This window comes from Scyliorhinus canicula, chromosome 2 (genome assembly GCF_902713615.1).
Source record: "Scyliorhinus canicula chromosome 2, sScyCan1.1, whole genome shotgun sequence".
In the NCBI taxonomy this organism is placed as follows: Eukaryota; Metazoa; Chordata; class Chondrichthyes; order Carcharhiniformes; family Scyliorhinidae; genus Scyliorhinus; species Scyliorhinus canicula.
The window spans coordinates 206,565,316-206,592,839 of NC_052147.1; the positions used below are offsets into that span (position 1 = coordinate 206,565,316).

At 43.1% G+C, this 27,524-nt stretch overlaps 1 protein-coding gene across 5 annotated transcripts in view; it reads right to left on the minus strand.

The window, feature by feature from the left end:
- The window catches only part of dync1i2b (dynein, cytoplasmic 1, intermediate chain 2b), a 126,161-nt gene that overhangs the window by 55,518 nt on the left and 43,119 nt on the right, over nucleotides 1–27,524 (minus strand). For 2 of the 5 annotated variants that reach the window (XR_005459766.1, XM_038789422.1), the window contains exons 4-6: nucleotides 18,743–18,881; nucleotides 13,859–13,912; nucleotides 13,172–13,287 (exon numbers count right to left, since the gene is read on the minus strand). Coding sequence is in view for 4 of the 5 variants with exons in the window: in XM_038789422.1 (XP_038645350.1) it covers nucleotides 13,172–13,287; nucleotides 13,859–13,912; nucleotides 18,743–18,881 (309 nt within the window). In the remaining variant the exon portion in view is untranslated. The remainder of the gene's footprint in view (nucleotides 1–13,171; nucleotides 13,288–13,858; nucleotides 13,913–18,742; nucleotides 18,882–27,524) is intronic. The other 3 variants (XM_038789423.1, XM_038789425.1, XM_038789424.1) reach the window with 3 other exon arrangements.

Genomic DNA, 27,524 nt, shown 5'->3' on the forward strand with positions numbered 1-27,524 from the left:
TGGAAGATTACCACCAATGCATCCACTATTTCTAGAGCCACCTCCTTCAGCACTCAGATGTAGATTAGCAGGTCCTGGAGATTTATCAGCCTTCAATCCCATCAATTTTCCCAATACCATTTCTCTACTGATATTGATCACCTTCAGTTCCTCCTTTCCACTAAACCCTGCATTCCCCAACATTTTGGATATCTTATTTGTGTCTCATTTGTGAAGACAGAACCAAAGAATGTATTTAGTTGCTCAGCCATTTCTTTGGCCCCAATAATATTCCTCTTTCTGAATGTATACCTCCATTTGTCTTCACCAATCCTTTTCTCTTCATGTACCTACAGAAATGTTTACAATCAGTTTTTATGTTCCCTGCAAGCTTACTTTCGTACTCTATTTTCCCCTCCTTAATCAATCCCTCGGTCCTTCTTTGCTGAATTCTAAACAGCTCCCAATCCTCAGACCTGTTGTTTTTCTTGGCCAATTTTATGCTACTTCCTTGGATCGAATAATATCCCTAATTTCCATTGTAAGCCATGAATTGGCCACCTTTCCTGTTACTTTTGAGCCAGACAGAAATAAACAATTGTTACAGTTCCTCTATGCGCATTTTGAATGTTTGCCATTGCCTGTCCACTGTCGTCCCTTTAAGTAACATTCCCTAATCGATCATAGCCAACTCATGCCTTATTTTATTATCGTTTCCTTTGTTAAGATTCAGGACCCTAGTCTCAGAATCAACTACTTCACTCTCCATTTTGATGAAAAATTCTGCCATATTATGGTCGCTCATCCCAAGGGATCTCGCAAAACTAGTTTGCCAATGATTCTATTCTCATTACACAGTACCCAGTCTAGAATGGCCTGTTCTCTAGTTAGCTGCTTAACATGTTGATCCAGAAAACCATCCCGCATACACTCCAGAAATTTCTCCTCTATGGTATTGTGGCTAATTTGATTTTCCCAATCTGTATGAAGATTAAAATCACCCATAATTACAGTTGTTTCTTCATCACATGCATCTCTAATTCCCTGTTTAATGCCATTCCCAACAGTATCACTGCAGTTTGGAGTCTATATATGACGCCCACTAACCTTTTTTGCCCCTTGCTGTTTCTCAGCTCCAGATTCCACATTGTCGGAGCTAATATCCTCCCTCACTAGTGATAATTTCCTCCTTGACTAGCAATGCAACCCCACCACCTTTTCCTTTTTGTCTGTCTTTCCTAAATACGGAATACCCCATGACAATCAGTTGCTATCCCTGGTCACCCTGCAGCCATGACTTCGTAATCCTGACCATATCATATCCATTCACGTATATTTGAGCGATTAGTTCATCCACTTTATTGCGACTGCTCCATGCATTAAGGCAGAAAGCCTTGAAGCTCGTCTCTTTAACATTACTAGTCCCGCTCCCAATATTTTACATTGTTCGGGTACTTGGATTATCTGTCTATTATTTTTTTATTCCCCTTTCTGTCTTTTGTTTTTGTCCTCATTTCCTCCTCTTCTGACTCCTTGCATAGGTTCCCATCCCCCTGCCATGTTAGTTTTAACCCTCCCCAACCACTCTAGCAAATACTCCCCCTAGGACATCAGTTCCAGTCCTGCCCATGTGTATCCCGTCCAGTTTGCACCGGTCCTACCTCCCCCAGAACCGGTCCCAATGCTCCAAGAATCTGAAACCCTCCACCATCTCTTCAGCCAAGTATTTATTGGATATATCCTGCTTTTTCTACTCTGACTAGCACGTAGTACTGGTAGTAATCCAGAGATCACTACCTTAAAGAGAGGTCTAACTTCTCAACTTTCTTCTCAACTCCCTATATTTTGCTTTTAGGGCCTCATCCCTTTTTTACCTTTGTTGTTGGTACCAATGTGTAGCACGACCACTGGCTGTTCACCCTCCCCCTCCAGAACGTTCAGTAACCGCTCTGAGACATCCTTGACCCGAGCACCAGGGAGGCAACATTCCATCCTGGAGTCTCATTTGCGGCCACAGAAATGCTCATCCTCCCTTATAATTGAATCCCTTATGACAATTACATTCTCACACTTTTTATTCCTACCCTCTGCAGCAGAATCAACCGTGGTGCAATGAAGTTGGTTGCTGCTGCTTTTCCGAGGTCATTCCCCTCAACAATATCCAAAGTGGTATATCTGTTTTGCAGGGGAATGGCCACAAGAGATTCCTGCACTGCATGCCGATCTATCTTGTTCTGCCTGGTGGTCACCCATTCCATTCCTGCCTGTGGGGTCTGAGCCTGCGGTGTGACCACATCTCTATACGTGCTATCCACGACACTCTCCACTTCGCGGATGCTCCACAGTGTCCCCAGCTGCCGCTCCAGCTGTGAACCTGGGGCTTCCAGGTGCTGCAGCTGCAGACACTTCGTGCACACATGGATGGTACTAAGAATTCCCATCATGCCACCTGATGAGGGTCTTTGATGTAGAAAACACTGGGGTCATCCAGCACGATGTGTGGATAGGACACAAAGATACGCCCCCGTGTGCGGTAGAACGGAACAAAACATTAGTAGGAACTATGCTGGACAAATGTCAGCAAGCCAACAAAATTATAAAATTATATCCATATCCAATATGCCTCTCCGATCAAGCCAAATGTGGATTTAAGACAGATGAGACTATAACTTGTACCTTCGAAGTTAGAGCCCTAAAAATAGAGATCACAAGGGTCGCACATGTGGATAGAGGAGAATATTGTGTTACCACCTCACGGAGAAGATATTGGTATGGGGCCAGAATATGCCCTTGTTGAGAAATCCACATTTTGCATAAAATCCCAGGTTTCAGCTGGAATTGGTAAAATTGAGTTATCTGACATTCATAAACAAAAACAAGAGCGAATTGATGTCACGGAGGAAATTAAATCTGAACTTAAGAATTATTGGGAAAAATATGTGACAAATATACTATTGTTGCGAGAAATTTTAAGAAATGTTAAAAAGCTGCATAACATATGTAAGCATATAGGTTATGCTTATATATCAGAAGGTATTACAAGAAGTGTAATCAAAACCCACATAAATGAAATTAAGCAACTTCCAGTGGCGACAGGTAGGAGAAGCTCTTTATTAAGGTAGCTTCCGCTATGGTTTTTGTTTTTTGGACTTTTTTAACCCGGTTTGTGGGAATTGTGGTCATCAAAACCGGCCCATTGTATGGGATAAGGAAAATATGTCAAAATCTATGAAGAAGATTAGTGACAACAAGATTACAGGGGGTAAACCTTTGACGAAGCCAGAAGGCCAGTGAAGCTCAGCAGGAGGGAAGCTGGAGCAAAACCCTAAGGACAGCATTATTAGAACTTACTGTTTTCAGATTCTCACAAAGACTTTATTAAGATATTGATACTGAAAGCTAGGTCAGGTTGGGGCCAATAAACAAGTGCTAAAATAAGTCATAGGCATAATGTTTTTGGACTTAGGAACAGATCATAATTGATAAGCACCGAAATTGATTTGGTTACTGAGAAGTCTTTTGACAACAGGAGCTAAAATAAGTGATTTCCCTTCACCTAGTTTACAACTTGACTAAATGCTCAGTCATTATAGAAACCCTTCCTTTGAAAGCAAAAAGGATGGTCTCTGTGTGTAGTAAGGGTCATCAACCTCTGACCAGACTATCAGCACCGACATTGCATTCAATATCATGGGAGTCGAAGGCTTTTTGAAATGTTTCATTGGAAATTAAGTGTTCCAATCAGGAGCAAGAAGTGATTGACATACCACAATTACCCAAGCATTTTTTGATCTTGGGATATAAGCAAGGCAATTCTTCATTAGACAATCATAAGGGTGGGCTGCTTTAAGGATAGAAAAATGTATGCTTGAAGACAAAAAATTCAATTCAATTCAGAAAGTAGCTATTATAACAGCAGTTATTAAAATGAATAAGCACAGTTAACGTTTTAAAGTTGCCAAGCATGGTATAAATTTGAGTGTATGCAGTCCAAGTAGAGAGAGACAGATAGAGAGGAGATGAATACAGAACAGGATATTACATTGAAAGAATGCCCCTTCCTTTAACCAGTGTATCATAATAGCAGGAACCATGCGAAGTTAAGCTTTTACGTTCCAAAATATACAAAATGGGAGACACTACAAAACAGTTTTTATTAAGTGATAGTATGCATATCTGCAAACATACCACAAAAAAATCTGGTAACACACCAAATAGCCTTGCAAACCTGCTGGTCGTCTGAGGATTTTTTTAAAATTCACTCACCGAGTTTAGACATCAGAAGCAAGGCCAGCATTTATTGCCCATCCCTAATTCCCCTTGAGAAGATGGTGGTGAACTGCCTACATGAATGGCACTTTGTGCGGCAAAGGCAATTGCAGCAGTTCATGTGGTGTAGCTACTCCCACAGAGTTACCCAGAGAGGACAGTGTGCAACTTGGAAGGAAATCTGGAGGTGGTGGTTGAGTTCCCATGCGCCTGCTGCTCTAGTCATTTCAAGTGGTAGAGGTCACAGATTTAGGAGGTGCTGTCAAAGGAGCCTTGATCAATTATCGCAATGCATCATGTGGACGGCATGTACTGCAGCACTAATAGTGGACAGGTGAGCATTGATCAAGGGGACTGTTTCAACCTGGATGGTGTCAAGTCTTTTGAGCATTGTTGGAGCTGTATTCATTCAGGCAAGTAGTAAAATGTAATGGAGAGTTAGAAGTTGGGTCACTTGCCATAGAATACCCAGCCTGACAACCTTATAGTAGGAACAATATTTGCCAGCTGGTTAAATTTCCGAGTAATGATGACCCCACAGGACATTCATACAACCATAGAATTTACTGTGCAGAAGGAGGCCATTCGGCCCATCAAGTCTGCACCAGCCGTTGGAAAGTGCATCCTACTTAAGCCACGCCTCCCCGCTTTCCTCCTAACCCAGTAACCCCACCTAGTCTTTTGGACATGAAGGAGCAATTTAGCATGGCCAATCCACCTAACCTGCACATCTAAGCGTGACTAAGGTGAAGAGTAGGCAGGGAGCAGATGATGAACGCAAAGGGACTGGTGGTCTGAGGTGCATTTGTTTTAATGCAACAAGTGTAGTAGGTAAGGCAGATGAACTTAGGATTTGGATTAGTACGTGGGAGTATGATGTTATTGCTATTACTGAGACTTGGTTGAAGGAAGGGCATGATTGGCAATTAAATAGCCCAGGATATCGATGCTTCAGGCGGGATAGAGAGGGAGGTAAAAGAGGTGGAGGAGTTTCATTACTGGTCAGAGAGGACATCACAGCTGTGCTGAAGGAGGGCACTATGGAGGACTCGAGCAGTGAGGCAATATGGGCAGAGCTCAGAAATAGGAACGGTGCGGTAACAATGTTGGGTCTGTACTACAGTCCTCCCAACAGCGAGCGTGAGATAGAGGTACAAATATGTAAACGGATTATTCAAAGATGTAGGAGCACAGGGTGGTGGTGATAGGAGATTTTAATTTTCCCAACATTGACTGGGAGACACTTAGTATTAGAGGTCTAGATGGAGCAGAATTTGTAAGGAGCATCCAGGAGGGTTTTCTAGAGCAGTATGGAAACAGTCCAACTCGGGAAGGGGCCAAACTGGACCTGGTGTTGGGGAATGAGCCCGGCCAGGTGGTTGAAGTTTCAGTCAGGGATTACTTTGGGAATAATGATCACAATTCCGTAAGTTTTAGAATACTCATGGACAGGGCAGCACGGTAGCATTGTGGATAGCACAATGGCTTCACAGCTCCAGAGTCCCAGGTTCGATTCCGGCTTGGGTCACTGTCTGTGCGGAGTCTGCACATCCTCCCCGTGTGTGCGTGGGTTTCCTCCGGGTGCTCCGGTTTCCTCCCACAGTCCAAAGATGTGCAGGTTAGGTGGATTGGCCATGATAAATTGCCCATAGTGTCCAAAATTGCCCTTAGTGTTGGGTGGGGTTGCTGGGTTGTGGGAGTGGGGTGGAGGTGTTGACCTCGGGTAGGGTGCTCTTTCCAACAGCCGGTGCGGACTCGATGGGCCGAGTGGCCTCCTTCTGTACTGTAAATTCTATGATAATGACGAGAGTGGTACTAAAGGAAGAGTGCTAAATTGGGGGAATGCCAACTGTACCAAAAGTCGGCAGGAGCTGGGGAATGTGGATTGGGAGCAGCTCTTTAAGGTAAATCCACATTTGATATGTGGGAGGCTTTTAAAGAGAGGTTGATTAGAGTGCAGGACAGACATGTGCCTGTGAAAATGAGGGATAGAAATGGCAAGATTAGGGAACCATGGATGACAGGTGAAATTGTGAGACCAGCTAAGAGGAAAAAGGAAGCATACATAAGGTCTAGGCGACTGAAGACAGACGAAGCTTTGGAAGAATATCGGGAATGTAGGACAAATCTCAAACGAGGAATCAAAGAGGGCTAATAGGGGTCATGAAATATCTTTAGCAAACAGGGTTAAGAAAAATCCCAAAGCCTTTTATTCATATATAAGGAGCAAGAGGGTAACTCAAAGACAAAGGAGGAAAGTTATGTGTCAAGTCAGAGAAAATGGGTGAGATTCTTAACCAGTACTTTGCATCGGTATTCACCGAGGAGAGGGACATGACGGATGTTGACGTTAGGGATAGATGTTTGATTACTCTCGGTCAAGTCAGCATAAGGAGGGAGGATGTATTCTAAAAGGCATTAAGGTGGACAAGTCCCCAGGTCCGGATGGGATCTATCCCAGGTTACTGAGGGAAGTGAGAGAGGAAATAGCTGGGGCCTTAACAGATATCTTTGCAGCATCCTTGAACACGGGTGAGATACCGAAGGACTGGAGAATTGCTAATGTTGTCCCCTTGTTTTAAGAAGGGTAGCAGGGATAATCAAGGGAATTATAGACCGGTGAGCCTGACATCAGTGGTAGGAAAGCTGCTAGAGAAAATACTGAGGGATAGGATTTATTCCCATTTGGAAGAAAATGGGCTGATCAATGATAGGCAACATGGTTTTGTGCAGGGAAGGTCATGCCTTACCAACTGAATAGAATTCTTTGAGGAAGTGACAAAGTTGATTGATGAGGGAAGGGCTGTAGATGTCATATACATGGACTTCAGTAAGGTGTTTGATAAGGTTCCCCATGGTAGGCTGATGGAGAAAGTGAAGTCTCATGGGGTCCAGGGTGTACTAGCTAGATGGGCAACAGGAGACAGAGTTGTAGTGGAAGGGAGTTTCTCAAAGTGGAGAACTATCACCAGTGGTGTTCCACAGGGATCCATGCTGGGACTACTGTTGTTTGTGATATACATAAATGATCTGGAGGACAGTATAGGTAGTCTGATTAGCAAGTTTGCAGATGACACTAAGATTGGTGGAGTAGCAGATAGTGAAGGGGACTGTCAGAGAATACAGCAGAATATAGATAGATTGGAGAGTTGGGCAGAGAAATGGCAAATGAGAGGTGATGCATTTTGGAATATCCAATTCAAGAGCGAACAATACGGTAAATGAAAAAGCCCTGGGGAAAATTGATGTACAGAGAGATCTGGGTGTTCAGGTCCATTGCACCCTGAAGGTGGCTGCACAGGTCGATAGAGTGGTCAAGAAAGCATACGGCATGCTTTCCTTCATCAGAAGGGGTATTGAGTACAAGAGTTGGCAGGTCATGTTACAGTTGTATAAGACTTTGGTTCGGCCACATTTGGAATACTGCGTAAATTTCTGATCGCCATATTACCAAAAGGATGTGGATGCTTTGGAGAAGGTGCAGAGGAGGTTCACCAGGATGTTGCCTGGTATGGAAGGGGCTAGCTGTGAAGAGAGGTTGAGTAGATTAGGATTATATTCATTAGAAAGACGGAGGTTGAGGGGGGACCTCATTGAGGTCTACAAAATCATGAGAGGTATAGACAGGGTGGATAGCAAGTAGCTTTTTCCCCCAGAGTGGGGGACTCAATTACTAGGGGTCACAAGTTCAAGGTGAGAGGGGAAAAGTTTCAGGGAGATATACGTGGAAAGTTCTTTACGCAGAGGGTGGTGGGTGCCTGGAACGCATTGCTGGCGAAGGTGGTAGAGGCGGGCATGATAGCGTCATTTAAGATGTATCTAGACAGATACATGAATGGGCAGGGAGCAGAGGGATACAGATCCTTAGAAAATAGGCAACAGTTTTAGATAGAGGATCTGGATCGGCGCAGGCTTGGAGGGCCAAAGGGCCTGTTCCTGTGCTGTAATTTTTCTTTGTTCTTTGTTCTATCTTTGGACAGTGGGAGGTAACTGAAGCACCCAGAGGAAATCCACGCAGACACCGGGAGAGTGGTTGAGACAGAGCTCCCTGCACATTTTTAAGGAAAAACCACAAAAATATTTAAAAACAGGCTATGAGGAGAGTGGGATTCATTTTGGATTGCTCTGGCAAAGAATCGGCACAGATATAATACTGTCACAATTATGATTGATGGTTGGGGATTCAGCAATGGTAATGACATTGAATATCAAGGGGAGGTAGTTGGGCTCTCTCCTGTGGATGATGACTACTGCCGAGCACTTGTGTGATGCAAATATTATTGCCACTCCGCCCAAGCCTGGACCTTGTTCAGGTCTTGCTGTATGCAGGCACAAATCAGGAATTGACATGGAAACGAGATAAGGTGCAATTATCAGCTAACATCTCCATTTCTGACCTTACATTAAAAGGAAGATCATTAGGGCAGCACGGTAGCATTGTGGATAGCACAATTGCTTCACAGCTCCAGGGTCCCAGGTTAGATTCCAGCTTGGGTCACTGTGTGCGGAGTCTGCACATCCTCCCAGTGTGTGCGTGGGTTTCCTCCTGGTGCTCCGGTTTCCTCCCACAGTCTAAAGATGTGCAGGTTAGGTGGATTGGCCATGATAAATTGCCCTTAGTGTCCAAAATTGCCCTTGGTGTTGGGTGGGGTTACTGGGATAGGGTGGAGGTGTTGACATTGGGTAGGGTGCTCTTTCCAAGAGCCGGTGCAGACTCGATGGGCCAAATAGCCTCCTTCTGCACTGTACATTCTATGATAATCTATGATGATGGAGCAGCTGAAGACAGTTAGGCCCAGGACATTACCCTGAAAAAGTCCTGCAGCAACATCCTGGGCTTAGATGAATGGCCTCCCAACAACTCAATCATTTTCATTTGTGCTGGATATAACTCCAGCCAGTGGTTAGCTTTCCCCCTCAGATAACCACCACCAGTGATGATGGAGAAATGAGGGCACAGCAGGTGCTAACTTTGTAAAATAGCAGCACAGTTGGTGCATGTAGCCTGCACGTGTCTGAATATTCATGTCAACGTATCCATTCTACGTGATGCAAAAATAGACAAATTCAGGATCGTCATCATGATCAAATATTCCAGAAGCTTCCTAAAAATGGAAAATGTTGGAAATACTCAGATTAGATAGAATCTGTTCTCAGAGAAAAAAGTTTACATTTCCGGTCAATAACCTTTCATCAGAATCGGGAAAAGTTAGAACTGCAATATGTTTTAAGAAGCTGAAAGGCAATGGGTAGAAACATAACCCAAGGAAAGCTTTGTGAGAGGATGGAAGGCACAGGAAACAGGAATAGGAGTAGACCATATAGCCTGTCGAGCCTGCTCTGCCATTCAATACAATCATGCCTGATCATGGGCTTCAATTTTCCTGCATGCTCCCCATATCCCTTAATTCCTTGAGACACCAAATATCTGTCTATCCCAGCCTTAACCCAACGATGGAGCAACCACAACCCTCTAGGGTAGGAAATTCTAAAGATTCACAACCCTTGAGTGAAGCAATTTCTCCTCATCTCAGTCCTAAATGATTTGTCCCTGATCCTGAGGCTTTGGTTCCCGTGTTTTCAACTTCCCAACTGGCAGAAACAACCTCTCGACATCTATCCTATCAAACATCCTCAGAATGTTGTAGGTTTCGGTAAGATCATCTTTCATTCTTCTAAACTCAAGACAGGGGAGATTAAGTGAGAAAGGGTTGGTGGTACAGGGTCAACCATAGTGGTCATACGACCAATAAAGAAAAAGATGAGTCTGGAGGAGGAATGATTAGCAGAATGATAAACAGCTGCCATCTGAATGCAAAGGCAAAAATAAATTAGAAAAGGACCAAAATATGCAAAGATTAGGAAACAAAATAGTGGCAGAGTTAACAATCTGACGTTTTTGAACTGAATGTTGAGTAGAGTTGACTGGAAAGTGCCCAGTTGCAAGATGATGTCCTGTTCCTCAAGTTTGCGTTGAACATCATTAGACGACTTCTGCAGGCTATGGGGAGAGGGGTCAGTGAGAGATTAAGTTGAATTAAAATGAGAGGTGACTGGAAGTTCAAGGTCATGCTTGAGGAGTGAATAGAGGTGTTCCACAAATTGGTTACCAACTCTGCATTTGGTATTCCATGTAGAGCAGACCCAATGTGAGTGGCAAATACAGATATTGTCAATAAGCTTGGATAAAATGAAGATTAAAGAATTGGATGAAAGGGAACTGATAAGTTGCACTGTGAGCTTTTGTTATGCGGATTAGCCTAGCAACGGAGAAAACAGATTTATACTTATGTAGGAGAACAATAGGGCACTCAATTGCTGGAGTTAAAGAGATAGAGGGTAGGAGATCAAACAGAAAAATAAGAATGCATGGCGCTCTTGCATGCTGAAAACATGACTTTTGAGATCAGTTGTTTAGATAAGACAAGATCAAAAGGGATAAACCGTATATTAGGGGATACATGTACAGCAGGTGAACAGCTGATGAGCAACCAAGATCACAGCCATGCCCAGATAGAGACAGAATTCTCCCCAAAGAAAGCTCCTGTTTTAAGCCCGAGAGATTCTCCACTGAACCAGGAGAAAATATTTCCAAAATAAAGATACAGGTCGCATGTGGTAATTGGATTTGGCTCAGTGTTAAAATCTATGGCATGTTGTTTTAGGAAAAGGGATATTCTCAGAGTTTAGGAAAGTAAATAGATTTGGCCCAGGCTTAATTATAGTATGTTGAGTAGAGCCATTATTGTAGTTAATTGTAATTTTGTTCTGTATTGTTGCCTTTCTTGTTGTGTGTTTTACAGTTAAATAGAAATTCTTTTATTTGATTGATTACAAGGACCTTTCCTCGCTGGTTTGCATATCTTTCCTCACATCAAACCAAATCGTAAATGAAACATTTAAGAACCGGCATTCCAAGTTACCTCTCTAAATTTTGGGATATTCTCGCATTTAACATGGGTGGGGTTCTTAACAATATACTGTAATGAAATTACAGCATACATCACTTAGCATTTACCTGGAAGATCAATAACTCATCAAAACTGGGAAAATTTAGAGCACAATAGATTTTAGGCAGGTGAAATGGAAGAGTGCATCAGTGCCTTTTCCTCTTCTTGCCCTGAATTGTAAAACTTCATTAGCTTCTGACTTCCACCCTTCACTCACCTTCACATGGTTCATCTCCAATTGTTCACTTCCTCATCTTTGTATCCATTTTTGGGGGTAATGAATCAACAAATGACAAGGTCTTTCTCACACAGCTACCTCATCTATATTTCCGTACACCCTTGGAGGATAAGAGAAGAGGTAAAAGGGCAGCTGTTGTATCTCCTGCACTTGCATGGAAAGGTGTTATGGGAAGATGATGGAATGTTCGGAGTGATTGAGTGGGCCAGGGTTGTCTTGGAGGGAATGGTCTCTTTGGAATGCAAATGCGGAGGGGATTATGTTTGGTATCCCACTATCACTATATAGTAAGTATTGGTGACTGGTAAGTAGTTTTTATTTTATTTTCATTTACCTTTTTTTGGCATTGTAGTTGTACAAGTTAACTTGAGGTTTAAGACATGGCAGGAGATCTCAGACCCATGTCATGCTCCCCTTATGCGATGTGGAAGTTCAGGGACACGTCCACTGTCCCTGGCTCCTTCACGTGCAAGAAGTGTGTCCAGCTGCAGCTTCTGTTGGACCGCTTGACAGCTCTGGAGCTGCGGATGGATTCACTTTGGAGCATCCGCGATGCTGAGGAAGTCATGGATAGCAAGTCCCTGTGCCCATTTTGCGCCATCGTGAAACGCGACGGCGTTCACGACGGCGTGAACACTTGGTCTCCATTTTGGAGAATCGCCCCGATATATTTTCAGAAGGTTCTCGGTGAACAAGGCAATATCATTCCTGGCTTTAGCTCTGATGATAGGGCTGCAACAGTAGTGGACTCGCCAACACTAAGGGCATTCAAATGGTCATTGGATAGACATATGGATGATAAGGGAATACTGTAGATGGGCTTTAGAGGGGTTTCACAGGTCGGCGCAACATCGAGGGCCGAAGGGCCTGTACTGCGCTGTAACGTTCTATGTACCACAGATGATGGCAATCCATGGTCTTAAAAAATGAGTCATCAATGCCCCACAGTAAGACCTGAAACTTTTAATCTCTGTACTCATTTAGATAGAAGTATTTTGAGGATGACAGAAAAACGTCCTTTAATTTAAATAAAAATTTTAACATCTATTCAAATGCAAAAAAAATTTTAGTAATTCAAACTGTGTGGTGTGAAACCCTTTTGGATGGGCTATGAACAAATATTAAATTTCAATCTGCTTGATATGTGGTGTTTCCTATAATAAGTTGAAACAATCCCAAGTGCTGAAGTTCTCATCACATGGTACAATTACAGAATTGTCTGATTTCATGTCACTACAACTGCCACTACAAAAACAAACTGGATGAATATAAATTTAAAGAGTGACACAGACTCTACATCTGTACACATTCTAAAAATAGTGAATGCTACAGTGCATTTCAAGGGTGCAAGCACAAGATTCGTATAATGCTGAAAAAATGCTCAACGGCATTCATGACCTCCTCCTGTAATGTAATTTTCATATCGCACATTTATTTCAAGCTTCACGCTACACCCTATTAAGCCATAACAACTCCGTCAGGTGCATTTGCCATATATAATGTTCTAGAACATAAATTCTATATTCTTAAATGTTTTACTTTTAATATTTGTCCATACAGTAATCATCCATTAAACAGCACGAGAATTTGCTTATTGAAAAATATTAGTTGGAAATTCCCACCATATGTCAAAGCATTATTGATTAGTGGTATTTTATGAAAGTAAAAATGTGCTTAATTATTTTTCATACTTTTCCAGTAACATATGTAATATGCGTTTTTACAGTCATCTTACCTTCAGTTTTCTGTGCAATCACCGGAGTTTGTGTTTCCTTTGTATATGTAACAATCTCTCGTGGAGGAAAGTCTACCTGTGTGATTTTTGCCATCTCCAGTTTAATTGCTCCTCGTCTGTCAGCAAATAATTGGGGGAAGAGAGGAGCGAGAAAAGAGAGAGAGAGGTGAAAGAGAGAGTGTGAGAAAATTATTACTGATGTTATAAAACAATCAAATATATACAAAGCAATAGGAAATGCCATGAAAACAAGAAAAATATTTAAAGCAAAGGTGATGGAACTTTTATCCCAAAGTTCTGCATAAATTAATATGTCAGAATTATTATGGGCAGCACAATAGCACAGTGGTCAGCACTGTTGCTTCACAGCGCCAGGTGCCGGTTTCGATTCCCGGCTTGGGTCACTGTTTGTACCGAGTCTGCACGTTCTCCCCGTGTCTGCGTGGGTTTTCTCCGGGTGCTCCGGTTTCCTCCCACAAGTCCCGAAAGACGTGCTTGTTAGGTGATTTGGACTTTCTGAATTCTCCCTCAGTGTACCCAAACAGGCGGTGGAGTGTGGCGACTAGGGGCTTTTCACAGTACCTTCATTGCAGTGTTAATGTAAGCCTACTTGTGACACTAATAAAGATTGTTGTTACTATATTAATGACTGAAAAAGTACAAGAAGTAGAAATGAGTAGGCAATACCCAAGATCAGCTTGAAGCTGCAGAACTGAAGGATCGGTATCCCAATGAAAGGTCCTGATTGATTGACAAGTCAATCATGCAGCATTATTAAAAAAAGTTTCAAGAAGTGATGTTAGTATTGATGCACATTTATTTCAGACAATTACTTTTCCATAAATTAACTTAACCAATTGAGCACCATTTCCCAGTGGACTATTTAATATGGTGCACAGATGAATAATAATTAAAATCCCATTAATTCCTGTCCAGGAAAGAATGCTATGCCAAATTAAACTAAAATCACTCGAGAAAAATACATTTAAGCTAAACATCAGACAGATATTACATAAAATGTATTGCCGTTAGTTATCTTACGCAATACAATTAGCAGCTACTTACCTCTAGAGAAGCAACATATGCAGACTAATATGAAAAATAACATTCTGCTAAAGAAACAAGGAATGAGAAAGGATAGAAAGAAAAGACACAGCTAAATCCGCAGACAAGCCAGACTAAGAATATGTTACAGGCAAGTGTGATGATGAGCAGTTGGATGAAAAGGGAGAAGAGGAAGTTTTCATGTCCAGACAGCAGCTAAGTTTATGTTTTATTTAAAGAAAAGATTTGCTGGGCAGCACGGTGGCACAGTGGTTAGCATTGCTGCCTACGGCGCTGAGTACCCGGGTTTGAATCCCGGCCCTGGGTCACTGTCCGTGTGGAGTTTGCACATTCTCCCCGTGTCTGCGTGGGTTTCACCCCCACAACCCAAAATATGTGCAGGATAGGTGGGTTGGCCACACTAAATTGCCCCTTAATTGGAAAACATAATTGGGTACTCTAAATTTATTTTAAAAAAGAAGAAAAAAAAGAAAAGATTTGCTCTCTGACATAGAAAAAGAATGACATACACGATAAAGCTCTTTATATACTTCATTAACAACTCTCAAAAGGAATTTCTTAATTAATTTCCAGTTCTTAAGTATCAGCTTACAAAGTAACTTAAGTCATATTAAAATTAGAGAAGTATGGGTTGGGGTGCCTGGCAAGGGAAGAAAAGTATTAAACACAGAAGAAGGCATATTACAGAAAGATAAACATTGACTACTTCCAAAAAAGAACAAGATGCTAAATGACTTCTCCAAATGTTAACATGTTTTCCAATTACTGATGTCTATCCCAATCTATTATTTAGTACAATGATTTGAAGAAAGTCTAATATTCTTCCAATTACCAAACACAGTATGCAGCTTGAAGTAACTTAGCCAGACAGCCTTAAACTCGCTCTGGCAGCCCTCAACTCACCCCTCCCATATTTCAATTTTTCAGCATAATACTTGTTCTGCCTGGTTGTATTATGGGCTTCTAATTCCAGAGAATTGTATACAGTGCAGAAGGAGACCATTCAGCCCATCAATTCTGCAAAAACCCTCTGAAAGAGCACTCTACCTAGGCTCAGCCCCCCACCCTATACCCATAACCCCACACATTAATCATGGCTAATCCACCTAACCTGCACATCTTTGGACTATGGGAGGAAACCTGAGCACCTGGAGGAAACCCATGCAGACACGGGGAGAAAGTGCAAATTCCACAGTCACCAACGGCCAGAATCGACCTGGGTCCTTGGCGTTGTGAGGCAGTGGTGTGAACCACTGTGCCGCCAGTGTGTTAAATATATCTATTTATACATGTGGACTCAAATTTTTAAATTGCATAAACATCTGGTTTTGCTTAAGGAACACAATCGCTCTGTAGTTCTTGTATTAGCAGTTGCTCAAATTATAAATCCATACCTCTTTTCCATGCTTTATACTTGAGCTAAAAAAAACTGTTTTAACATGTAAACTAGATCAATATATACTCAGATCCAGCCCAAATGTGCAATATTGTACTGTAGGGTACTAACAGATTACTTCCATCATAAAAAAATGCAAGCATACCGGAAATTGTTACATTTGTTCAGGAACTGAGTTAACACATGACCCCGCAGGTAAGGAATATCACTGCTGCTCTACTGGGATTTTTAAAAAAGCAACAGAGCAAAGTTGTGACATTGATGTAATTATAGGTTAACTACAGCCTCAGGCTTTAGCAAGAATTTCTGTTTTTGCACCCTTGTCATGGCTCTCTTCCCCCATTTTTAAAATATGTACTAGATCGAAGGAACACGGTTATTCCATTGAAGTAAACTGAATAAATTGCACAATACTATCTGATGCGGGTAACACATCCAATGGTTCTAGCATTGCTTGGTTATTTAAAATATTTCTCCTATTGGGCATTTTTTTTTCTATTGACCAGAATCTATTACCTCCATAAATGTTCAATTGGACAGAACACAGTAAAAGTGGATCAACTGCGTCTTTACTTTTAAAGGTGTGAAACTGTCCTACATTTATCACAAATTAGTACTTGTAAATTGAGGGGAGATGGTGAGCATTGTTGTAATGTTACTGAAATAGTAATCCAGAGGCTCAAGCTAATACTCTTGGGGGGGGGGGGGGGGGGGGGGGGGGGAGGAGGAGGAGATGACAAGTTCAAATCCCACAACGGCAGTTGGGAAATTTAAATTCAATTAATTAAATTGGGAAGTAAAAAGCTAGTCTCAGTAGTCATGGCCATGAAATTATCAACTGTTTGTGGAAGCAATTGGCAAATTATGGCTTCCATCACAATCTTTTGCGCCTCCATCATCATGAACATGCCATCTAGAACAGTTGGATTGCACTCCTGCTCCATATCGATAGACTCGATAACCAGTGAGGTCAATCGCTGTCAGCAGTGGGTTCTCAGCTTGCTAATCACCTAATCACCCTTGATCCTGTGGTTGGAGCTTGGCTGCGGTGTTATAGGGCAAGGACATCAGCTTGACGTTCAAGGCCAACATGTCATGGTGAGCAGCGGAGCATTATGGCAATAACCTTTCTTTTCTTTCACTGATATGTTTTGTCCACTTTCCTGATCCATGCCTCAAAAATGCTGGAAGCAGTTTTGCAGTCTGTCCTTAGCCAAGCAATGTGGCCACTTGGACCTACCTATCATAAGATGTAGCAGCCTTTTGGTGTCTTTGCAATTTCACTGTACCTTAATATTCCCTACCATTTATCTACTAATATCCTTTGCACCTTGGTATCCCCCTCTAGTATTACCTTGTGGTTCCCACACTGCTGCCAAATTAGTTTAAAATCTTTCCAATAGCACAGCAAATCACCCTGTAAAGGAATTGGTCACAGCTCTATTAAAGTGCAATCCATGCAGGTCCATCTCCCCCACAACTGATTCTCACATCCCAAAAATCTAAAGTTCACTATCCTGCACTATCTTTCCATAAGAATATAGGAGCAGACATAGGCCATTCAGCCTGTCAAGCCTGTTCCACCATTCAAAGAAATCACAGATGCTTAGCCATCTCTACATAATATTCCCCATAATCCCCTTGATGTCACATCCAGAAACCTATCGATTTCTGTCTTAAATATGCTCAGTTTTTGAGTATCCAGAGTCCTCTGGATAGAGAATTTCAAAGATTTCTATGGGATTTTTAAGTGGAGAAATCGCTCCTCATCTCAGTCTATGACCCTTATTCGGAGACTGTCCCCTGGTTCTAGACTCACCAGCCAGGAGGTAACATCCATCCTGCATTTATAAACTTTTCACCATCAACCTCCAATCCAGTTGCCCGTTAACTCTCAAGCAATGGTGAAGATCCACAGATTCTTGTGGATCTACAATTTGGGAGGTGTTATCCATCGTTTACTTGTCCTCCTCCCAAATCCAATAAATAAACTTTGCATTGGATCAGAGCACAAATAAATTTTTTCAGCATTCAAAACCTTCAGACAAAGCATTCTGGCAACCCTTGTGATGGCTCTACACCAATAATATAACTGGTACGGAGTGATCCATTTCTGCTTGGATTCTGCTGATGAGTTGAAGTAAACGATCTTGCATGAAAGAATACAAGAACAATACAGTATAACCCAACCTACTTCTGTGGAAAGGTTGAAATGCATTTCCTGCTATTGAATTAGAATGAAAAGTGACTAAATAAATATATAATCTTTTAAAAATTAACAAGCAAAGGGCATAGCTTTCAGGACCTTCCATGTTGCAGTGACTTCAGACGACACACTTACTTTATAGCAACATTTTGTGTGCATGTAAAGTGTGCACAAACAAGGAAGGTTCAACCTGTTTGGAGTGTTAACGATTCTCAAGTGAAAAAGAACGCACACTTCATAAAAAAGTTCCCTTTACCTACAAAGAAATATATCAATGCACACCACCACAAAGTCGTATTCTTCATTCTGACTTGAGCAATTTAGAAATAGCGATCTAAAACTACCAAGAGAAGGATGTCGAAGGCAACATGCAAGTGACAGAATGTGAATATTTTATTTTGGTAACAAAAGGTTCATCCTAACAAGCTTAATGATGCAGACTGAACATTAATGGCAATATGCAATTAAAATTTCTTTCAAATGCAAAATATAACAATGAGGAATTATCTACATAGCACCATGGAATAAAAGAGATTTAGTTCCCAACTCAAGATACCAATTTTCCTCATCATTGCAAGATGACGCCAAGCAAGGAAGGCACTTTACCATATGTGAAGGAGGAAAAGGAAACATAGATGTTAAAAAGAAAGTAGGCACAAGGCTAAGCGTCATGTGCTATGCAGCAGCTGACTGGGTTGAAGAAATAGGTAGCCTCTGAAAACTGTAGAAAGGAGGGAAAAGGGTGAAAGTATACACATTTGATGAGAAAGGGTACGTTCACATCAAAATGCAACATTTACATATTTTGGGACAGTGAAATGATAAAATCCATGCACTCAGCCAAAATTACACACTGTATAGGTACTAGACAAAATACAAAGTAAAATATAATAAGTAGTCATACCTTGCCCCAAGAGTGCAATCAGCAGAATCCTGGCTTCCAGCCTCACTTGGTGTACTCACCGATTTTGAGGGAGGAGATGTAGGAGGGACTAAATAGTGAAACAGACAGGTATCCGCTGTTACTACCCGTAGTGGATGCACTGGTAATGATGTTTCAAATTAATTTAACATGAAATATTGAATAAAACAAACGTGATGGCATGAAAGAAAAATACATGAATGAAATGAAATTTAAAAGAGAAAAAAGGAAAAGGCAAAGTTAAATTCCATGCTCTGTTTTCATGCATTTTACAATGTATGCAGTCAGTCTGTGGATGAAGTAGATTTGGAATCATCTATGTGCTTTATTCATGCCTCCCTGAATGAGAAACAACAGTATTCTGCTGAATTTCAACAGGCCTAAACATGCACTATCCCTTTTGCTGATTTATACAGATAGTCATGGACCAAAAATATTCCACGGCATTTATACTGAAACCAAAATATTTCGTTCCACTTAATAAAGAAAAATAATATCCAGCCCCGATAATAGATACATCTGCAATTTTATGAAAATAAAAACTAGACATGGTATAGTAAACTATATCTGTCTGGGAAGCTTATTAAGAATCATATGCAAGTCAGAGAAAAGGGATAATGTTATTTTATTAGGCTAATGTGTCTTCGGCAATTCGGAGAATTGAAACACAACAGGTACCAGAAATGTGATGCTTTGTTTACAAGTTGATGAATAATAGAAGTAAAATGTGATACAATAAAACAACTCAAAATTGTACCGCCAACATCAAGAACAATTTGCATATTAATAGAGAAACTATGATGGTACATGCAAAAATAATTCATAAAATTACATCTGGCTTTGAGGTATGGATATTTATTGCCACATTCATTTCCAGCAAGGTTACACTGATAAACTCCTAACATTGCACATAAGAGGCTACATTTGGAATACGTATGAAAATCTAGGAACAAAAACCTATTTTTATGAATTTGATGTACATTTCGAAAATTTAACCTGCATAATGTAACAAAGCAAAAAGATAAGTAAAATAAATTAAAATCAACTCATTACATATTGTAACTTTTGATTAATAACATTGGTGGTGAGGGGCAAGAAGCACTTGTACTGCTCTGCCCATTTGTGAATGGATATGGCCTTCAATGAGAACTTTAAATAACTGTATAACTAAGCAAGTTTGAGCCATACCGTCTCACTAAGTACACTGGCCATCTGGAGATCAAAATTATTAATTTGCATCATATCAGATATATCTGTATTGCAGAATGAAGTCCCATGGTTTTGCTCATGCTAACTCTGAACAATGGAAAGCAAAGTCTCAGTACCAGGGAACTTCAAGACAATGAATTTCCAAAGAAGAGGCGCTTCATGCTAAGTATTGCCCGTACAAATCAGGTTGCCACAGAACTGAAACAAGCCTTAACCAAGTTACAATCTCGGTGACTGTGTACAGAGCACTATCCCTCCTCTTCTTCTTGACCATTCTGCAGCCTAATACACCATATCCTCCAATAATTCTGGCTCTGCTACCTAGCTGAGAGTGACTGCCCTAGTTTGGCTCCATTCTTATTTATCTAGTTAAACCTGGATCTATCTTTTGACCCCTTCGACTTCTTGTACACACGCTGCCATTTGGCCACATTATCACAGAAATGAAGTCAGATTTCACATGTACAATGACCACGCACAATTCTCCCTCAGCATCACTTCCCTTAAGCCCAAAATTTCACAATTAAACATTCGAAACATCAAAGGCACTGGGCGTGATTCATCGACCGCATTGTGCCCAGTGCGGATCACAGCGCACCAGGTGAACTGTGGGAGAGAGCAAAAATCAAGATTCGTGCTAGGCGCGAACCATTTTACAATTCACCCAGCCTGCACCCGATAGAGTTCCAGACCACGGCCAATATTATTAACCCTAATTTTCATTCACTTCAGTCTCATTAATAAGATTGATGCTGAATGTAGTGGCCTCCCAGGAATTAACCAACTTCGCAAGGGGAAGCCTACATCACGGCAGTCCACATTCCGCCCCAGGCGGAAATCAAGAAGGCGCTCGATGAATTGTACACGACTACAAATAACAATGAAGCAGAATACCCCGAGGCCTTGTTCATCGTGGCCAGGGACTTCAAGGCCAACCGCAACAGCGTACTGCCAAAGATTCGGTAACACATATCCTGTCCCACCAGGGGAGCCAACATCCTTGACCACGGCTACACAAACATCAAGGGTGCCTACCGATCCTTCCCCCAACCGCACTTGGTAAAATCGGACCATAAGACGGTGCTCCTTCTCCGGCATACAAAGAACAATACAGCACAGGAACAGGCCCTTCTGCTCTCCAAGCCTGCGCCGACCATGGTACCTGCCTAAACTAAAACTGTCTGCACTTACAGAGTCCGTATCCTTCCATTCCCACCTTATTCATATATTTGTCTAGATACCCCTTAAATGCCGCTATCATACCTGCTCCCACCACCTTCCCAGGTAGCATGTTCCATATATTTACCATCCTTTGTGTAAAAAGCTTGCCTCGTACATCTGTTCTAAGCTTTTCCCCCACACACTTTAAACCTATGTCCCCTAGTACTTGACTCTCTGACCCTAGGAAAGAGCATTTAACTATACACTCTGTCCATGCCACTCAATCTTGTACACCTCTATCATGTCACCTCTCAACCTCCATTGTTCCAGTGAGAACAGACCGAGTTTATCTAACCTCTCCTCATAGCTAATGCCCTCCATATCAGGCAACATTCTAGCCTCTCCGAAGCATCCACATCCTTCTAGTAGTGTGGCGACCAGAATTGTACACAATATTCCAAACGAGGCCTAACTAAGGTCCTGTACAGCTGCAACATGACTTGCTAATTTTAAATTCAGTGCCCTGAAGGACAGCATGCTGTATGCCTCCTTGACCACCTTATCCACATGCATTGCCACATTCAGTGATCGGTGGACATGCACATACAGATCGCTCTGCCTATCAATACTTGCAAAAGTTCTACCATTTACTGTGTAATTCTTACATGCATAGGACTTTCCAAAGTGCATGACCTCACACTTGTCCGGATTAAACTCCATCTGCCATTTCTCCACCCAAGACTCCAACCAGTTTATATCCTGCTGTTTCCTCTGACAATCCTCTTCACTATCCGCAACTCCACCAATGTTTGTGTCATCTGCGAACTTTCCAGCTACATTTTCTTCCAAATCATTTGTATACACTACGAACAACAAAGTGTCCCAGAACTGACCCCTGTGGAACGCCGCTAGTCACTGCCTTCCGTTCAGAAAAGCACCCTTCTACTGCTATCTCTGTCTTCTGTGCCAAAGCCAGTTCTGTATCCAACTTGCCAGCTCTCCTCTGATCCATGTGACTTCACCTGTTGTACCATTCTACCATGAGGTACCTTGTCAAAGGATTTACTGAAGTCCATATACAACATCAACTGCCTTTCCCTCATCTATCATCTTGGATTGGATTTGTTTATTGTCACGTGTACCGAGGTACAGTGAAAAGTATTTTTCTGCAAGCAGCTCAACAGATCATTAAGTACATGGGAAGAAAAGGGAATAAAAGAAAATACATAATAGGGCAACACAAGATATACAACGTAACTACATAAGCACTGGCATTGGATGAAGCATACAGGGTGTAGTGTTAATGAGGTCAGTCAATAAGAGGGTCATTTAGGAGTCTGGTGACAGTGGGGAAGAAGCTGTTTTTGAGTCTGTTCATGCGGGTTCTCAGACTTCTGTATCTCCTGCCCGATGGAAGAAGTTGGAAGAGCGAGTAAGCTGGGTGGGAGAGATCTTTGATTATGCTGCCCGCTTTCTCCAGGCAGCGGGAGGTATAGATGGAGTCAATGGATGGGAGGCAGGTTCGTGTGATGGACTGGACGGTATTCCCAACACTAAGTTTCTTGCGGTCCTGGGCCGAGCAGTTGCCATACCAGGCTGTGATGCAGCCAGATAGGATGCTTTCTATGGTGCATCTGTAAAAGTTGGTACGGGTTAATGTGGACATGCAGAATTTCCTTAGTTTCCTGAGGAAGTATAGGTGCTGTTGTGCTTTCTTGGTGATAGCGTCGACGTGAGTGGACCAGGACAAATTTTTGGAGATGTGCACCCCTAGGAATTTGAAACTGCTAACCATCTCCACCTCGGCCCCGTTGATGCTGACAATGGTGTGTACAGTACTTTGCTTCCTGAAGTCAATGACCAAATCTTTAGTTTTGCCGGCATTGAGGGAGAGATTGTTGTCGGTACACCACTCCACTAGGTTCTCTATCTCCCTCCTATATTCTGACTCGTCATTATTCGAGATCCGGCCCACTATGGTCGTATCGTCAGCAAACTTGCAGATGGAGTAGCAACCAAGTTTTGCCACGCAGTCGTGTGTGTACAGGGAGTAGAGTAGGGGGCTAAGTACGCAGCCTTGCGGGGCCCCGGTATTAAGGACTATTGTGGAGGAGGTGTTGGTGTTCCTTCTTACTGATTGTGGTCTGTTGGTCAGAAAATCGAGGATCCAGTTGCAGAGTGGAGAGCCAAGTCCTAGGTTTTGGACCTTTGATATGAGCTTGGCTGGGATTATGGTGTTGAAAGTGGAGCTGTAGTCAATAAATAGGAGTCTGATGTAGGAGTCCTTGTTTTCGAGATGCTCTAGGGATGAGTGTAGGGCCAGGGAACTGGCGTGCGGTATGCGAATTGAAGTGGATCAAGGCATTCTGGGAGTATGGAGCTGATGCGCTTCATGATCAACCTCTCGAAGTACTTCATTACAACTGAAGTCAGGGCCACCGGACGGTATCATTGAGGCACGTTGCCTGGTTTTTCTTTGGTATCGGTGTGATGGTGGCCTTCTTGAAGCAGGTGGGGACCTCGGAGTGGAGTAGGGATAGGTTAAAGATGTCTGTCAATACCTCTGCCAGCTGGTATGCGCAGGCACTGAGTGCACGACCAGGGATCCCGTCCGGGCCCGTCGCCTTCCGCGGGTTCACTTTCAGGAAGGCCAATCTGACTTTGGAGGCTGTGATGATGGGTATGGGTGAATTATGGGCTGCTGGCGCACTCGACAGCGGATTGTTGGTTACCTGCTCGAACCGAGCATAGAATGCATTGAGTTCATCGGGGAAGGGTGCGCTGCTGCCAGAGATACTGCTCGGCTTCGCTTTGTAGCCCGTTATGTTGTTTAGGCCTTGCCACAACCGCCGAGAGTCTGTCTGTGACTCTAGCTTGGTTTGATATTCTCTCTTGGCATCTCGGATGGCTTTGCGGAGGTCGTACCTGGATTTCCTGTATTGGTCAGGGTCGTCTGCCTTGAACGCCTCAGATCTGTCCTTCAGTAGGGAGTCAATCTCGCGGTTGAGCCATAGTTTCCGGCTGGGGAACGTACGTACTGCTCTCTTTGGCACGCAGTCGTCCACACATTTGCTGATGAAGTCTGTGACGGTGGTGGCATACTCATTTAAGTTAGTCGCTGAGTTCTTAAATATGGACCAGTCCACTGTCTCTAAGCAGTCACGCAAGAACTCTTCTGTCGCCTCGGACCAGCACTGCACAACCTTCTTAGCTGGATTCTCCCGTTTGAGTTTCTGCTTGTAAGCCGGGAGAAGGCGCACTGTCTTATGGTCTGATTTCCCAAAGTGCGGTCGGGGGATGGAACGGTAGGCGCCCTTGATTTTTGAGTAGCAGTGGTCAAGAGTGCTGTCGCCCCTGGTGGGACAGGGGATGTGCTGGTGGAATTTCGGCAGCACACTCGAGGTTGGCCTTGTTGAAGTCTCTGGCCACGATGAACAAGGCCTCCGGGTGTTCTGTTTCGCAATTGTTTATAACTGTGTACAGTTCATCCAGCGCCTTCCTCACTTCTGCCTGGGGTGGGATGTAGACCGCTGTGATAATGGCTGAAGTGAACTCACGTGGAAGATAGTATGGGCGGCACTTCACGTCAGGTATTCCAGGTCTGGGGAGCAGTAGGTCACCAGGGTCGCCACATCCCAGCACCAGGCGGAGTTGATGAGGAGGCAAATCCCTCCACCCTTCGCTTTGCCTAATGATGCCGTGCGGTCCGCCCAGTGAATTGAGAAGCCTTCAGGTTGTATGGTACAGTCCAGTGAGGCAGTGGTGAGCCATGTCTCTGTGAAACAGAGCAGTCTCTTACTTCCCTCTGAGAGGTAAGTCTGGCGTTAAGTTCGTCCAGCTTGTTTTCAATCGCTTGGGCGTTTGCCAGGAGTATGCTGGAGAAAGGGGTCTTGAAACCGCATTGCTTCAGTCTAACCTGCAGGCCGCCACGTTTCCCTCGCTTCCTCGTTCGCCGGCTGCCGCTGGATGATCCTGGAATCTGATGGGAGACGTCAGCCCTTGTGGAAGGTAGGTGGTTGCGTCTGGCGGGGTCCAGAGCGCTGGCGGGGACCAGGGCGCTGTTTTCGTATCCGGGGTCTCATCTGGCAGGGTCCAGGGTGCTGGTTGAGGTAGAGGGGTTGCTAGGGGGGTGAGTTTGCGACTTCTTTGTCACTTCCTCGAAAAGCTCAATCAAATTGGTGAGGCAGGACCTCCCCTTCACAAAACCATGCTGTCCATCACTAATAAGTCCATTTGTTTCCAAATGTGAGTAAATCCTATCTCTAAGAATCTTTACCAATAACTTCCCTACCACTGACATAAGGCTCACCGGCCTATAATTTCCTGGATTATCCGTGCTGCCCTTCTTAAACAATGGAACAACATTGGCTACTCTCCAGTCCTCTGGAACTTCATCTGTAGCCAATAAGGATACAGAGACTACTGTCAAGGCCCCAGCAATTTCCTCCCTTGCCTCCCTCAGTATTCTGGGGTAGATCCCAGAAGGCCCTGGGAACTTATCTATTTTAATGCTGTTTAAGATGCCAAACACCTCCGCTTTATTAATATCAACATGACTCAGAATATCTACACATTCTACAATATACTCATGCACCAAGTCCTTCTCTTTGGTGAATGCTGAGGCAAAGTATTCATTTACTATCTCTCCAGTTTCCTCTGGTTCCATCCATAGATTCCCTCCAATATCCTTGAATGGACCAGCCCTTTCTCTGGCTACCCTCTTGCTCTTTAAATATGTATAAAACACCTTAGGATTTTCCCAAATCCTTTTTGCCAACGATATTTCATGATCCCTTTTCGCCTTCCCAACTGCAGAAACTTAAGCGGGACAATCTGGTTAAGAAGTCGTGCAATGCTGGTCCGAGGCAACAGAAGAGCTCCTACGCGACTGCTTGGAGTAGTGGACTGGTCCATGTACAAGAACTCAGCGGCCAACCTAAATGCGTATGCCGCCACCATCACAGACTTCAAGAAGGTAGTACATACTTTCTCCAACTGGAAACCATGGTTTAATCGGGAGATTCACTCCTTACTGGAGGCCAGGTCTGAGGCGTTCAAGACAGGCGATCCTGACCTATACGAGAAATCCAGGTATGACCTCTGCAAAACCATCAGGGATGCCAGGAGACAATACCAGGCTATGCTAGAGTCCCAGGCTAACAACACAAACTCTCATTGATTGTGGCAAGGCTTACACAATATAATGGGCTACAATGCAAAGCTGAATAGTATCTCAGTCAACAGAGCACCATTTCCCGATGAAGTCAATACACTCTAGGCTTGTTTTGAGCAGCATACGTGCCGTCACAGCCTCAGAACATAGATTGGCCTTCTCGAAAGTGAATCCATGGAAAGCAACGAGTCCTGACAGAGTCCCCGGTTATGCACGCAGATCCTGCGCGGAACAACTGGCAGGTGTGTTTGCAGACATTTTTTATCTCTTCCTACTCCGTGCAAAGATTCCCACCTGCTTCAAGAAGACCACTATCATACCAGTGCCAAAGAAAAACCAGGAAACGTGCCTCAATGACTACCGACCGGTGGTCCTGAGATCTATTATTATGAAATGCTTTGAGAGATTAGTCACATCAACTCCCACCTTCCAGGCTGCCTTTATCCACTGCAATTCGCATACCGCCACAACCAGTCCACAGCAGATGCCATCTCCAGGCCCTACACTCATCCCTGGATCATCTCGACAACAAGGACACCTACATCAGACTCCTGTTCATTGTCTACAGCTCCACCTTTAACACCATAATCCCACCCAAGCTCATATCCAAACTCCAAAACCTAGGACTTGGCTCCTCCCTCTACAACTTGTACCTTAAGTTCCTGACCCACAGACTGCAATCTGCAAGGACAAACAGCGAGACCTCCTCCACAATAGTCCTCAGTACCAGGGCCCCACAAGGCTGCATACTCAGCCCCCTACTATACTACTTATACACACGACTGATTGGTATAATTCAGCTACAACTCCATCTACAAGTTTGCTGCTGACACGACCGAAGTGGGACGTATCTGAAACAGCGACGAGCCAGAGTACAGGAGGGAGATCGAGAACTTAGTGGCATGGTGTAATGACAACAATCTCTCCCGCAATGTCAGCAAAACTAAGGAGCTGGTCATTGACTTCAGGAAGTGAAGTGTTGCATACCCCACTGTCTATATCAATGTTTACACCTAGGAATTTGAAGCTGTCAACCATCTCCAAATTGGAGGTGGTTGACAGTTTCAAATTCCTAGGTGTAAACATCACCAATCTGTCCTGATCCAGCCACGTCAAGGCTACGATCAAGAAAGCACAACTGCACCTTTAGGTCCTCAGGAAATTAAGGAAATTCAGCATGTCCACAATGACTCTTACCAATATAATAATAATAATCTTTAT